This window comes from Haplochromis burtoni, unplaced genomic scaffold (assembly GCF_018398535.1).
Source record: "Haplochromis burtoni strain Fernald_Lab_line unplaced genomic scaffold, NCSU_Asbu1 Contig_29, whole genome shotgun sequence".
In the NCBI taxonomy this organism is placed as follows: domain Eukaryota; kingdom Metazoa; phylum Chordata; class Actinopteri; order Cichliformes; family Cichlidae; genus Haplochromis; species Haplochromis burtoni.
The window spans coordinates 1,510,760-1,526,785 of NW_024582390.1; the positions used below are offsets into that span (position 1 = coordinate 1,510,760).

Below are 16,026 nucleotides of genomic sequence, written 5' to 3' on the forward strand. Positions count from 1 at the left end.
TAATCCATATTTTTAAAACACTAATAATGTGCTACAAACAAACAGTTTCAGCAGATACAAGCATCATAATTGTAAAAACTCTCTTTAAAATATGACTATAAATTTGTAACTAATTATTCAACATTTCCCTGACAAGAAGCTTCCAAACTTCCCCAAATAAAATCAAAAGCTACTTTTATTCTTATAAATTAGCTCATAGCTCCAAAGCTATTTGAAATGTGAACACATAAACTGCACAGAGGTGAAATAATATTTAAATGGCAAACAGGACATCAAAACCACATGAACTCACACCTTTGTTTTTGATCAGGTGATTTAAAAACACGTTTAAAAAGGCCCAGGCTTTCACTCATTAGCAAACAAAAAGCTAAAAAGTCACCATAATCAATCTGAATTTTACCCTTTAAAATGGTTACAATTTAACTGTAAATCCATATATGGCTGTCAGCACAGGGACCTTGTTACACAACAAAACATAACTAAAAATATATAAACAAGCAGCAGCTGAAACTACAGCAGCCTCACAAAACCCAAGAAGTGTCAGCAGGCCTGAAGATGAGACATAAAGCTCACACAGCTTCCTAAATAACAAGACAAAAACTGATGAGCCCTGTGTAACTATATGCATCGAGCTCAGCTGCAATTAAATCCACGAGAATTCCTGCAGTTGTTAACATAATTATTTAAATGCAAGATTTAGAAAATACCATAAATAAAGCAAACAGCGTAGAATCGTCCTATATTATTACATCTAAATTGCATTTTCAATGATGTCTCGTAGAGCTTGAATACATGTAAAAGAAATTATACACGAAAAAGATGAGACATTTGCATTAACTGGGGGCCTGTAAATTATGATAATTAAATCTTATAGTGAACACAAAAAATACGCATTTTAATCTTTTTAAAATGTAAATCTGGGCGAACGTTTCTGTCGCAAAATCTCCAAACAAATCGTGGCGAACTTCTGCGGAGAGGGTTTCAAATTTAAATTCACTACTTTTTAAGGCATTCTGTATTTAAACCAAGCGAACAACAACAACAGCAAACTATTAAGTTGCACCTCCACGTGTCACGTTGAGGCAGGCTCTGCGTTACAAAATGAACACCTATACGTATTCAAACAGCACTAGTATTGATCTCGCTCATATGGCGAGGATTCCGCTTTAAGGCCTTTTTCAGCACATGCAAGCACATCCAGCAGCTGTACACACTGCCGATTGGACACATCGGGCACATGTATGGACATTTGCTCCATCTGATTCAGCCTATAGCCGTGCAGTGTGCAGGGCCATCATGGCAGCCATTATGAGGCTCTCCAACATTGCCATGGCCTACGTGCACATTAACTGTGGGGAGTGGCGCAGGCTTTTACACCATGTTGCGCCTTGCAGCTTACAAAACGTCTTTAGATCGAGCCATAAAGCAAGGAAAACGACACAGCAGCTCGATCATTGTATATGTAAAGCATGCAGATTTTTTTCTACAATGTTGTTAAGCAAAAAAAAAAGAAAGGAAAAAACACGAAGGGGCTGCTTAGGCAGGAAAGTAGAAAGCCTGCACTAGAGGGGGAGGACTATGCTGGAAGCACATAAAGTATGGGTCACGTGTTCCTCCACAAGGGGCTTGAATATTTACCTTTTTGTCACGCAATGTAGTTTTTCCCTATAGCCAATGGCATTGTTGTGAAAATGGGTGGATCTATAGATGTCGAGGGAGTGTTTAGGCTGCGCAAACTGCCACATACGAGTGACTTTTTCAGGCGTTACGCGTAGGGGTAAAAAAAATTAGTTTCTTTCTTTAATATACCCAGGCATTTAAAAGAAATTAAAAAGCTCGTGGATTTCTTACGGTTGTTGGCAAGCTGACACAAACACAAGTACACAGCAGTGGTGTCGTGGTTGTGAAGCTGAGGGGCTGACCTATAGATTTACGCACTAAAACAGTCAACCCTAGCTGCTACTTCTTCTCTCTCTTACACACACAGCGTGACTCCCACATACATCCACACGCATGCATATAGGGGAGAAAGAGGCAGCTGATTGGTATGCATCACGTCGTGCATTGCAGTGCAACAGTCAATAAAGAAACCCAACTTTTATCGCCTACATATATGGAAAAATAACCTTGCGTGGGGAGAGGAGGTTAATACATAAACGCATTTGGACCACGTTAATTTCAGCCTAAACTTGAACCAAGTTTAATTTCAGCCTTTAGGTGAGATTTAATTAGGATATATTAATTATTACACGTCAAGCGTGTGCGCGTGAGTCCATGTTTTAAACTGGGATAGGCCTTGCTGCAAGATCACGCGATATGGCAGCAGCCACCGTGTGTTGTGCGGATGTTGGGACTAAACTGTTTCTTTATCGCCCTTTTCTCTCCCCCCAACACCCACCCACCCCTTCAACTCCCTTTGTCTAATCACCACACAATCGCAATTTAATCGCCAGGAAACAAAGCAGCAACAGCGTGGCAGAAATCACACACGGCAGCCGAGAAAAGAGGGAAAATCTGCTCGCTATATTTCACAGCGGAAGCCTACAGGTCACACAAGTCTGCCATGGGGCACAGTATAGGCGTATGATACAATGCGTGTGTGTTTGTGGAGAACGTGTGTGTCACAGATTGTAGGCCTACCTTAGTTTTTTGGGAACAGAGTAGTCTACCTCTATCACCTTTCCGTGTAATTCAACTTTACCTGTAGGGACGAAAAACAATTGATAGTGTAGCGTTAGCTGTTGTGTTCATAAAAGTAACAATGCAAGCTGGGTAGGCCTACACACCAACACTTTGAATCACTTCACCAAGTAGGTGCGTCCCCATTCAAAATAGCCAACCCCTGAAAAAAGTAGTGTACACGGGCGCGTTGTGTGCGCGGCGGCGAACAAACTGTATACGTTTACATTAATCCCAACTCGGGGTGAGGTCCTGTGGGTGACAGTTGGGGGGGTATCGGCGCCAAAATGAAGCATGATAAGCTTATATACTATGGGGAAAATGGGCAGCCATGCTTTCCACTCCCACAACCCTCACAGTGCAATGAGGGATATTTTTTCAGCTTCCAGTAAAGAATGCAACATCAAAAGAGGAGATGATTTGCAAAGGAGAATTGACTTGTACTCTTTCTATTCTAGGTAGGTGTTTTTCCTAATTCTCCGTGCTGACCCGGCTCGGAGGGTGAATTTGAAGCGCTCTTCGGCGAGGCTTTCAAACACGGCTTTTCGTTACTATTGAGTGGCCTGGCGCAGCACGGAATTAGCGTCTCACCTCGTCCCCCCTCAGCTACCTGTTTATTAGCTCTTTCCTCTGGACCCCCGTGACCCACCTCCAAGACACCTCGTAAAAACATAGCCAGACATCAGAGGAACACGAATCTGACAAGTTTTCCGCGCTCGCTTCGCCGTGCTCTCTTGAATAAAATCAAGATAAAAAATAAGTGAAAAATAATTATGCCTACCCGAACCATCAGACCATCCCATACATTCCAGTGGGTGATTGCAAAGTAGCGCCCCGCACTATCGGAATCCCCAAAATATAGGGTATTGTGCGCGTTAATTGCGTTACGACGACTCGTGCTTTCTTTAGGCAAATGGGCACTAAAGCCCCAAGTGTGTCCTGTGATCGATAATTTATCCAATTTTTGCTGGAGCGTGCATGACTGAGCGTTCATCTAAACTCTGATGGCACACACGGATGTGATCGCAAACACTGTCCCGAACAACATACACAGACACACACACTCTCACACACACACACATACATATAGATATAGATATATATGTAAAAGAAATAACACAAGAGCTGCTTAACAGCCTATTTCACATTTTGGACACTCTGACCTATTGTGCTTTTTAAACCTCGTCTTGCAGTTAAACTCGCTGTGAAATTTCCCTGTCACCAGCAGCATCACTTATCAAATCCACACTTACCAGAAAGAGTCTCTATAGCCTTTATGGCCGAGTTCTGATCGGGGAAGTCCACAAAAGCATAGCCGGATTTCAGTAGGACCTGGTCGGCCACTGGCAGCTTCCTCTCCCCAAAGAGCTGCTTCAAGTCCTCGACAGTGACCGAAGGACTTAAATTCCCAACATATAGTTTGTTCATGATCTGAAAGGAAAAATCTCGAAGGGGTATCAGATCTTAGAGTGAGAGAATGGCGATATTCAGAGAAGTAGAAAAAAATTTAAAAAATAAAATAAAAAATAAAATAGAAAAAAATCTGCTGGGATTAAAAAAAAGACGCAGCAATCACCCCCCAGGATAGTACTAAGCTATAGGCGACCCCCCGGCACCAACTGGCCCTGGCCAAACTCTTTTAACAGGGACTGAGGGAGAAGTGTCGTCGCTACGACGCTACTCTGGAGCCAACAAGCACCGCCTCTAAATAAAATCTCCCTTAAAATCACAAGAAAAAAATTGTTTGGAGGTGCATGTGGGTTCACTGCTGCTCTCCCAGCACAGAAAGTGCAGTAGGGTATGAAAGTGGCATGATGAGCAGTGGGTACATTCAGCAAAGGGATGGGCTTAAAGGAGGCAGAGGGGTTATATTAACAAATCATAATAAGGGCCGTGCCACGGGTCCCTCCAGGCTGGGGGAGTGAAGAAAGGGAAAAAAAAGAGCTACTGTGTGGAAAATCAAGTCGTTGTCACTGCACTTGTCGACTCAAAGAGTGTCACTGATCCCCACAGTTTGCCTTTTATTTATTTATGAGCCACATAAAAATATGGATTTATGGCGGCGTGTAAGATGTGGGCCCAATCCTCGACCGTGAACACCTGTTATTACGCATATATTACACTCCAATAAGACCACCTCAGGTAATAATTGTGATCTTGTAAAATCTGAATATAATTATAAAGCTGTAACAAATCAAAAAACAAACGCCAACAACAAAAAAGAGAGAATATGAACGTAACTGTCTTAAGTAATACAGAAAGTGAAAGCTTGGCTTGCCTGTACACGCCGTCCTTGCAGGAATAATGGTGAATTAGCTACTTATTACTACTTATATTCATGACTTATACAGCCTTACCAGAGGCATCTGTTTTGGCACCAATATCTCTTATTGGCTTTTACACTTTTTAATTAAAGGTGGCGACAGTTTCCATTTTTAAGCCTTGAATAGTACCAACAGCCCCAGTGCGCAAATTGTAAAAAAGGAGCAAATATTTATTTTAAGCTGCTGATAAGGAGCGAGGGGATCCCAGGCCTTGTGCTGCATGCGCCCTCCATGCGGTGCCACTCAGGCCACTCATTTAAATATATATATATATATATTACCCTACGCATGATGTAGCATCCCGTCTCTTTTGTGTGTGCGCACGGATGGGTGTGTTTGGGAGGGAAGCACGGCTAAACGTAAGGCGAATTTCAAACAAAGGCTGAAATGTCAGTGAAAGGTTGTGGCTGCAGGGCTCGTGCATGGATGTGTAGTCCTTCTACCTACACTACCGAAGAAGGGGGAGGAGCCTCGTGCTTACAGCAGCTGAGTGTTTCTACATGTGACTGGCCTGTGCCTTGGAACATTACTGCCACCCCACTGTAGTGGAGATAGTGCCAACAGCAGCAGTACTGACCATCCCTGCCCTGTTTACGTCAGTATGCGAACAGAGGAATGTCCAAACTGTGGCCTATTTACAAAACAAGCTCTTTAGTTACTTTCCTAGGTGACCTGCTAACACAGTTGTCTTGGGTCTTTACGCTTAGAGATCAGAATCACCATTCAAATAAGTCATTAAGTCGCTTTAAACGCATTAATAGCTACTTTATTAATGTTACCACTGCCCATGATCAGTATAGAAGTCATAAAATCACATCCATGCGCCGCATTTGCATTTCCCCGTGAAAAGCAGGGTTTGTTTACATGTGTTCTTTTTATGTGTTATGCCCAATTAGGTCAGTGTGCTGACAAATCACGCCAGCCACCCAAAAATTATTTCCACTCTGAGGGGAAAATTGAGCTGAGAGTGGAAGGGATGTGACATTTGGGGAACGTGCTGAGAACTGCTGAACAAAACTCACTACACACATACTGCACATGTAGACTTGTGGTAGAATATGGAAATAAATAGGCTTATGCACTTTCCAAGGTGTGGTCACTGGTTGCTGGTGTCTTTCTGCTGGTCTTCCCCTTTTTTGGTAGTGAAAAAAAAAAAGAACATCTTTGTGAATTTTTCTTGCTTCTAACTTGCATTAATTTTTACGGTATCCTTGCCCAACACTGTTTTATTTATCATTTCTAACATCTTTTACTTTAATTCAAGGTTTAAAGTACTAATTTATAAATTATGGAAGTTACAATGCTCCCTTGCAAAGTATTTAGTTTTATTAATTTCAGCACTAAAGCCACAAAAGTCCACAATATAAACTGTTGAATAGGGTTTGGGGTAAAATAACCATTCAAATCAGAGCTGAATTTAGTGATATCGATATATATTTAGTGAATCTAGAGTATTGTTGTATCTTCTGTGTGTCTATTACAGGGTCAATTTCTTGCTTGGTTGTGCAGTAAACCAAAGTGTAAAGCATCCATTTACTCAGTGAAACTCAAACAGCTGGAGGGCATCAAATACATCAGATATGTCTAATTTTAAGATTTAGAATTTTTAAAAATTGTCAATATCTCCACCGTGGGAATCTAATTAATTTTATCAGTTAATCACCCAAATTCTGGACAAAACCAAAAATAATTTGAGGTGCTTGTGCGCAGTGCACCACAAATGAAGTCATTTCACCTCAATGGTCTTGGCGTGAAGCGAGGAATCTCAGAACGGATATTGCAAAGCCTGGACAAATAAAACAAAAATTATCTGCATGGCTTGATCTCACTTGAGATAAGAGGGGGGATTGTGTTTTTTTAATAATTTGGGTGAACTGACCCTTTGAGTAAAGAAACTGCCTGTTTTTACAAGACATGAGCTCTGCCTCTCCGCCTCCCCCTCTCCTCTCTGGCAAAAAGGGAAAAACTACAATAAGCAAAGAATCCAACAAGTAATTTTTCCATGTAATGTACTGTATGTCATGGATACAGATTTGGACCATTTGTGACCAGCAGGGGTAGATGTTGGACTTTGCTTTCCTGCAGCTAGGTGCTACTCCGAGGCTCTTGCTTCACCTTGTGGTGAAGGTTTAAACAGTGTGCTTGGTGTAACTGACTTGATTTCACAGTGGCTGTTTAGCTGCATTTAGTCACGGATCAATTTTCCTCAAAACCACGTTAAAAAAAAAATCATAAAGCAGTCCAACGACTCACCTTCTTCTGACATTAAATAAACGTTTTCTATGGCTATACAAGGCGAATCTATTGTGGACAAACCTGCTGTACAATTTGGTAACCTTTGACCCTCAACAAAGCAGGCTGGAAAATGATATTGATATTCTAGTCTTACTGACAACCTGAAGCACTTTACGCTGCCCACCACATTCATAGTTTTCAGGCTATTCATGCAGCACTTTAATCCTGTATCTACAGCCAGTTTAGAAGCACCAATTAGCCTGATAGTACTCCAGCTTTTTATTGCATTGGGAAACTGCCTCAAACCCTTATTTATTATCAATCATTAACAATTTAAAAAAAAAAAAAAAGGATCCATATGTAATTTAATGTTAATAAGGGTCAGCATGATTGCATAAACAAACTCCTCTTTGTGTATTTTTCTCCTAAGCAATCATATTCATTTTAGATCATTCCCCTGGTTGACTTAAAACCTAAAGTTTGCATTGAAGAAGCGGATTTATCTGCAAACAGTCCCCACTTGCTGTCTAAGTTGTAGTGAAACTTGGAAATTGTGTAATGGAAACCAGAAACAGAGACTATTCACTTTCAAAGAAGAAGTTGTACATTACTGCTGCAACCAACAGATGTCAAAAGGTCCAACTTTAGGCCATTACACGGCAAGCATGTTGCAAAAAAGTGACACGAAAGCCCAGATTTTTCAGTTCTGAATTGGTCAATCCATCCATCCTCTACCGTTTAACTGGGTTCAGTTTGTGGGTGCAGCAGTCTGAGCAGAGAAGCCCAGACACCTCCAGCTCATCCGGTGGGTCAGGGTGCATGCCTGGCTACTTGTGATTGCTGTGGTTATCTGCAGTTTGTATGGTAGAAGCTGAATTATCTGCAAACATTCACCATTTGTTGTCAATCCAGGAGGTATCCTAGTCAGATGCCTGAATCACTTTAACTGGCTCCTTTCAACGTGGAGGAGCAGCTCTATTCCGAGTCCCTCTTGAATGACCGAGCCCCGCCACTCTTCAAAGGAAACTCATCTCTCCCACTTGTATCCGCGACTACATTCCCAGAGCTTGTGACCATAGGTGAGGGTAGGTACGTAGGGGGACTGGTTAATCGATAGCTTAGCTTCTATACTCAGCTCTCTCTTCACCACAACACATCTGTTCAGCATCTGCATCACTGTGGACGCCATCCCAATCCATCTGTCAATCTCATGTCCCACTCTTCCCTTACTCTTGAACAAGACCCCAAGACACTTGACCTCCTCCACCTGCACGGGAATTAGCACATCCAAGTCCAAGACCATAGATCTCAGATAGAAAATGGTATAGTGCCAGCTATGGGTGAGGGATGAGTTACTACCCTAGGTGGAGGAGGTCAGAACTTGTAACGTATAAACATCAAACACGTTGCGTTTCTGCTGAACATCTGTCCTCCAAAAACACACTGTTGACACCAAGCAACGATGAGCAGATCCTGATGTTTCTAACCAGAAAAGGGAGAAACTGAAATTCTGGATTCATTACTTTGATTTCAGAGAGCCAACTGACCCAGAGAAGCATCTAGCTGTGTTTGAGGTTTAAAAACCCCCCAACAAAATAGTATAATTTTACCATTTGTATATTCAGCACAGAAACGAGTTTTAAGCTATGCTTGTTGTCAAACGAGTTGTCTAACTGGTCAGATCTGTTTACTCTGGTCTGAAAAGTTAGGGGGAAAATAAATTAAAAAGTTCCAGCTTGTTTAAAAAAAATAACAAATCCATCCAGCTAAACGTGGTCGGCATGAACAGCTGCAGTAAGGAAAGGACGAGGCCCGAGTGCTTGAGCTTTTAACAGGAAGATTAAAATACTTTTGTGTTTTACTATTTCATCAAAGCAGTTTTATTCCTGATGTCATCCTCACCCACTTGACACTATACAAAGCCCTCCAGAAAATTTAACTTAACTCAAATCAATAGAAATGCCTTGCACAAATTCTGTAGAAAGAATATGCATAAATATCATAAAGTCAAGGCTTTAATATATTCATGTCAGCATTACAACTATCTTGCAAATGCAATAGTCTATTGTAAAAGGCATAAAAATACTGCGAGGAAGGACACGAGTCAAGGTGGGAAAAACAGATCTGCTTTTTAATCTGCTCCACTATACAACAAAAATCTGACATGAGTATAACATTTACAACAGGCGTTCAAAACATGAAAGCACCGCTTCATAAATTTACTATACTTTTGTATTTTAAGCAAAAAGATGTTTGATGATTACAGTAAGAAAGATGTACTCTGAAGTTAATCATATCTGTCTTTACAAAACATAACAACCCCCCACAAAAAAAAAAAACAAACAAAAAAATTCTGCACGTTTGGGAAGATAAGGGGACAGAAGCCTTCAATATCGACCTGTGAAACAAAACAGGGTAATTAAATGACACAATACAACATGCTGGATTCTTCAATAAAAACTTCTGATACTTTATTGAAATGACTTACGGGGAGAATAAGACCGTGACCTCGATCGAGACCTGTAAGCGCCTCTGTAGTAAGGTGAAGGAGATCGCCTTCTAGAGGAACAAAGACCGTTTATCATTTTTGTCAGTGTCAGGGGGATAAAATAAAGAACAGCAAACCCAAATACGACACGATGAGAATAAAGTAACCGCTGATATCCTTTAACAGTCACCTGTATGATCTGTAGTAGTCCCTGTCATCATAGCGGTCGTATCCACCTCGGTCATATCCACGATCGTATCCACGGTCGTAACCACGGTCGTAGTCACGTGAATAGCGTCGGGGACCGCTTGGGCCGCCTCCTCCGCTACACAAAAGCAATAATATAAGATTTTTCACGCTACACAAAGCGTACTTTTGCATTATTTTACTGTTACATTCTCACCTCCAATTAAAAAGATTTAAAAGAAGGTTTTTGGTGCAGCATTATATACCTCTTTTTCACAAATTTCACCTAGCAACTGCCAGAACCTACTTGCTTACACTGTTCTCTAGTTACCTGTGGTTATCAGGAGGTCACTGACTAGACTCTAGGGCTGTGTGACTGAGACCTTAGCAACCACTAGCCAAGAGGTTGGAGAAAGCCTTTGAAGAGGTTAGTTGTGTCATTTTTACCATTAAAATCTCTGTGTTCATTTTAGGTTCAACTGGATACAACTTATGACACGGGGACTAATTTTGTAAGAGCCTGTTTCTATTTTCTTTTTTTCCTTTACTGTTGACTGATTAAATGTTGAATAAAAACACTACTTTTCAGGTTTAGTAACACTAAGAATTTTATTTCAGATGCTTTGATGTGTCCATAAGTTAGAGCTGTCTTATATTACAAGCATTTTCACTGTGTCTTTGTTTAAAAACATATTTAATTATTCCACACCAAGAGATTGCTTACTATGTGGGCCGGCCCATGTAAATTCCAGGTGTTGGGGTGTGAGGTCTTTTTGTGATGGAGAAGTCCACCCTGATTGTACGCCCGTCCAGCTCCATGCCATTGGCTCGCTCCTTCGCCTGAAAGTGAACATAAATTACACTTGCAGTCCTAGAGGATATTTTAAGTATAGGTGTGGCAGGCGGGTTTATTTATTATTGTTCGTGTACCTCTTTGGCATCATCTGTGTTCTCGAAATACACAAAAGCAAAGCCCCTGGAGCGCCTCGATTGCTGGTCATACACAATGGAAACATCCTCCAGGGGGCCGTATTTGGAGAAGACGTCCCTCAGATCCCTCTCTGTGGTGTACAAGCTCAGGCCAAAGACTCCCAGGCAGCAATTCGGATCTGGATTAGCCTGCAAATTTGAAAGGTTTCAAGATTTGGATGTGATCATTTTCTCATTAAACGCATTCATTAAACCAATACATCCTCTGTTTTTAGATATCACACATTGCTAAGCACATACACGGTTGCCAATGTGCCTCCGACGATTGGACATGGGTGAATGGCTGTGGCTTCTGCGCCGACGCTCTCCGCTGTAGGACCTACTGTGAGATCGGTGATGATAGGACCGTGATCGGGAGCGGGATCGGCTGTAGTGTCTCCGTGAGCGGTGGGAATGTGACCTATAGAGAGCGAGAGAAACAAACAACCCATATTCATACGTTCTCTGGCAATTTTCATGTGATTCCACAAATTTACATTTGTCTTTATGAAAATTATAGTATGGACTAAAAAAAAAAAAAAAGCATGAAATATTTAAAATAACTGCCAAAACATCCCAGACTCTAGTGAAAAGTAACCCCACTTACCACTGTCACAATCTCTAACACTAAACCCTCTGTGACGTCAAATTTCCAACAAGGCTTTGTTGACATTGTCGCAAACTTTTGAAAAACGACAATTTACTTTGGATTTCTGTGCAACTTAAAGTTTCTGTCAAAAATACACCTGGTGCTGTATTGCTGAATGACAGCGCTGCCCCTGCGCTGCCCCTGCACCTTACAAACAGAGTAAAAAGTCTCTCTCCTGTGAATGGAGAAACAGAATGCACAAGTCAAACGTCTTGTTGGAGGTACTTTAAGCTGCTCCCTTATTTCCCAAGGGGCTGCCACAGTGTGGATTGATCTGCATGTTTGCTTTAACACAGCCCTCCTATTTATCCAGGCTTGGGACCACCACTAGGAGTAATAATATTAAAGAGATGAACAGGTGAAATATTTTTTAATAGCCTAAAAGTAATAAAACAGTCAGAAAACAGGTAGAAGTGCACACAGTCTAATGGATGAAACACTGCACACAGAAATACTGTGTATGTATTTAAGAGCTATTTAAAACCATTACTCACAGTCTTCTATAACCACATCATATTTAAATGTTGATGAAATGTGTGGCACTTTGCATCATGTAAAACACGCACAATGTCAGATTAATTTGCAGCGTGTGGCTAAACCTAGCGATGCTAGTTAAATGCCAGTTTCCTGTGCCGTAGCCAACACACAAACCTTCTGTTTTCTAAGATCAAAGTACTGCAAAACCCGCCGGCTCGTGCCTCTTTCGCTTGGTAACAACTTCCTGTCACAGAGATTGAGAGTGAGAGATAGGGACAGGCTCTCACCTGCTGGGGCTGCAGACAACTACGTAACATCTGAGACTGAACCGTTAAGCTGCGTTGTGCCTCAATGAAATATGAACATATAGTTTAACTGAATAGTGTTTGTTGTCAACCATCAAGAGCTGCAACATTTAATTCCCCACTGAAAATTTGCACTGAAAGTGTAAATTTTACTTGCATGGTCCGATCTACTGACATTGTCACTGCGTTTGTAGCACAGTGACCAGGACACTCATTCACACATGACGCAGAAATTGGCAGACAATGCAGATGTAAATGTCTTTTTTTTGTTTGTTTGTTTGGGGTTTTTTTCAACAACTTGGAAGTGAAACTCTTGAACTTTTGCAAGATTTGTCAATGGCCAGAGAAACGGAAGAAGTCAGCTCCACAGAGAAGTCCCCTATCTGGGTTTGAAGCCAGGATTCTCTTGCCGTGAAGCCCTGAACAGGATGGGTATAACATGAAAGTGGCCATATTGAGTCTGTTGATCGATAGTAGAGAATTTTATGCCAGTCTATTACTCACCAAGATTTTGACCTTGACCGAGAGCGAGATTTGGAGCGGGAGCAGTGGGAGCCTCCTTTTGAGTGGGCAGGGGATTGAGCTGGGGACTGGCTCCCCGACTTCCCAGAGCCCCGTGGGCTCACGCTCCTGGATGCAGAGCGAGACTCCTGAACGAACCACACACATTTTTTTTATCAGCACCAATGAAGTGATCAACACATACATTTGCCAAAATATTACTGTGTATTTAAAAATTAAGACTATCCTGTGAAAAGTACAGGAAGGAAACTGAATTTAGGGTTGTGAAATAGGAGTGCTGTGTAGTCATGGATAATATGACATCAATATGTTTACATTAATAAGTTGTTAAATAGTGGGGAAAAAAAGAAAATTGTCAGTTGTGAGATAAAATTGCAATGATTTAAACTAATGTGTGTGTATTGAATAAGAAGAACATGCACGCATTTGACAAACAGACCAGAAATTTACTTAGCGCAGTGACCTTATCCAGATTACTTCCTTAACTTCATTTCTGTAACTTCATTACTTGACATTATTCTTCTTTCTTCAATTGTCTTACTTCTTCTTACTTCCCCATCTCTCACACACTGCCCATACTTCTTCCCTCCTCATGTTTTAGCATGCATTCAACAATTCAGCTTCACACATCTGAGCTTCATATTATTGAAAATAAAGTGGACTTCTTCCGTATTTTCTTCGTCCAACCTTAACCTTTATGAAAAAGAAAAGGATGAAGAATATATGACTGCAATTAAAACTGCACGCTCATTCAACGTTTAATGTGGTATTATTATTATTATTATTATTATTAGTAGTAGTAGTAGTAGTAGTAGTAGTAGTAGTACGAGCTAATGACATTAATGGGAATGTTAAAGACCACATTATACATACTGTCAGTGTTTTTATTAACATTCACGCTCAGTGGTTTTGCTTTCACTTTTGTGTTTTTCTGGCCACTTTTCCTAAGAACTTCCTCAAAAACAATTTGGAATAATTGAGAGGTAAAACCGGGGGTGATCATTTTTTAAAAATTACAACTAAAACTGAAGGGTAAGGATGTGAAGGTAACTTCTTGTCATTCCCTTTGCCTTCCTTTAACAATATATTTTCCCAAATGAACCCTTCTTACATAATTTCTGACAAATGGCCTTTAAGTCACCATAGTGTTCATCAAACCACTGACTGTGAATATTTTATAATCAAGATTAAAACTACCAACACTGTCTCCATTTTTTTAAGTGGATAACTCCAAAATAAAGTGTAAAATTTGCTCCAACGACCTCAAGATGTAGCAGCCACTCATTTGAGCAGCCCTTAAAACCTGTTCTGGAAATGCAAAGACAGAAGACTGTTGCTATCTGTTGCGATTACATAATATATTGAAAACCTTAAAGATTAAATATTAGCAAAAAAAAAAAAGGAATCCAATAAGAGGCAAAAAAACAAACAAACTTGTTAGTTAAGCAACAAGCACCCAGCACCTTGCAGGAACTAATACAAACCAGTTCAAAATATGGGTTTACATGCAGAAAATAAATTCTTCATTTCTTTTTTCTTAATCTGCCATTTACCCTCCCACATGGGAACACAGGGCATATCACACACCCATTAAACAGACAGAAGCATTCAGGAGCTGTGCAAGGTGAGGGGATATTAAACAGTTCACTACAGGAAGGATATTACTGCACACAGGTCAGTCAGCCCAGCAAGTATTAATCAAACTTATCCATAATGCTGGTGCTTGTGGCTATCAGCTTTAACAGTTTTAAGATGGTGTGGGAGAGCTGCATGAGTTAATAAAAATGATTTTTTTTATTTTATTTTATTTTTTAAAAAAAGGTCAAATCTTGAGGTCGTTAGTTTTGTTTTAAATTGTTGTTGTGCCTAAGAACTAAGGAAACCCACAATGACATTCAAAGATTAATAACCAGCAGACGTAACATGATATAATTCAATCCGGGGAACGGGGGGGAAACAAAACAAAAACAAACAAACGAACAAAAAACAACATCAACAAAACAGCGAAAATATAACAGTTCGTTAGGCAAATGTCTTCCACTGAATCCGCGACGACATGAAATATTTATTTTGGTTTCTACGCACAATAATCAGACGAATCAGACGAAGAAAATTACTGAGTTTTAACAATTTAAAAACGTTATAAAAATGTTTGCCGACATTGCAGTGTTTTCAGTGCAAACCCCGGCTCGTAAACAAAAAAGCACCAGGCCTAGCTTTCATCTATAAGCTAGTCTTAGCCAGGTAGCTAAAGATGAACTAAAAACTCGCATCCGTTGCGCATAAAGTCGCCTTTTATTGTTTAAATTTGTGCAATTTATGTTCTTTCTAAAACCCAGCTTTCGACCAAAGAGTTGTGCCAACAAGGTAAGCTGGGTACTACTAGCCAACAAAATATGAATAAGGTTGTTACCGTTACAATTTCAGTTACCCTGTCAAACCCAAGGATTTAAAATGTTTAATGCATTACAAACGGTAATAAAATGTATACGTACCCGGCCTTTGTCGTTATCGCTCATTTTTGAAATTTAATCTATTGTTGACAGATACTCTACAATCTACACTACACGGTCTCAGTGTGTGAGACTCTAGCTCCACCCCCAGGTCTGCATCTAGAAAGATCCAGCAGTCTCGGGGCTGGCTATCGCGTTTTTACGTGCCAAACACGAGATTTGGTTTCGTGTAGAATTTCCCCCAAGAGGCCACGTGAGAAACTCGGAGTGTTGTGAAACAAGCTGAACTTAATTCTGCACGATGTTAATTTTTTTTTTTAAATTTCTTTTAAAACTGGTACGGGTAGGAGTAGATGTAACAGTTAGGCAATGAAAATGTGAAATAGGCACAGCAAATATGCCAACATTTTTATCACAATTTAATCCAAAAACAACAGTAAACTTTTAACTTTATAGCAAGTCCTGTTGCTATTTTGCTTGTAGTTTAGTTACTTCATCAGCACTTTTTCAGTTCTTTTAATTTTTTTTGCATTTCTTCTGTGAGAGAAATATAGTCTATTTTGTACAATGCCAGCAAATAGAAAAACTCTGTGATAGAAGGTGAATAAAAAAACAAAACAAACACACATACAACTGAAATAGCAAAATAAAAATTAACACAAAAGCTCACAAAACACAATGGAAGTGATTGAGGGAGACAGTAATGTGACAAAACAACTGGGGAAATGAAAGAAACCAA

The 16,026-nt window shown here is 40.3% G+C and overlaps 2 protein-coding genes across 7 annotated transcripts in view; both read right to left on the reverse strand.

The window, feature by feature from the left end:
* Positions 1 to 4,721, reverse strand: part of igf2bp2a (insulin-like growth factor 2 mRNA binding protein 2a) — a 58,162-nt gene extending 53,441 nt beyond the window's left edge. The window contains exons 1-2 of one of the 4 annotated variants that reach the window (XM_042219181.1): positions 3,933 to 4,721; positions 2,641 to 2,701 (exon numbers count right to left, since the gene is read on the reverse strand). In XM_042219181.1, the coding sequence (XP_042075115.1) occupies positions 2,641 to 2,701; positions 3,933 to 4,107 (236 nt within the window). In that variant the 5' untranslated portion in view covers positions 4,108 to 4,721. Of the gene's footprint in view, positions 1 to 2,640; positions 2,702 to 3,460 lie in introns of all 4 variants that reach the window. The other 3 variants (XM_005918272.3, XM_005918271.3, XM_042219182.1) reach the window with 3 other exon arrangements.
* A 4,627-nt stretch (positions 4,722 to 9,348) lies between these two features.
* Positions 9,349 to 15,470, reverse strand: tra2b (transformer 2 beta homolog). Of its 3 annotated transcripts, none has more exons than XM_005918265.3 (9): positions 15,330 to 15,460; positions 13,320 to 13,527; positions 12,817 to 12,962; positions 11,143 to 11,302; positions 10,843 to 11,031; positions 10,637 to 10,752; positions 9,917 to 10,051; positions 9,727 to 9,794; positions 9,349 to 9,636 (listed from the first exon to the last, which is right to left on the reverse strand). In XM_005918265.3, the coding sequence occupies exons 2-9, from the start codon at positions 13,347 to 13,349 to the stop codon at positions 9,626 to 9,628; spliced, it is 855 nt and encodes a 284-aa protein (XP_005918327.1). In that variant the 5' UTR covers positions 13,350 to 13,527; positions 15,330 to 15,460; the 3' UTR covers positions 9,349 to 9,625. The 3 variants fall into 3 exon arrangements, with proteins under 3 accessions (XP_005918327.1, XP_005918326.1, XP_005918328.1); XM_005918264.3 differs by having other exon boundaries at positions 9,727 to 9,797; XM_005918266.3 differs by lacking the exon at positions 13,320 to 13,527 and having other exon boundaries at positions 9,727 to 9,797; positions 15,330 to 15,470.
* Positions 15,471 to 16,026: the final 556 nt, after the last annotated feature.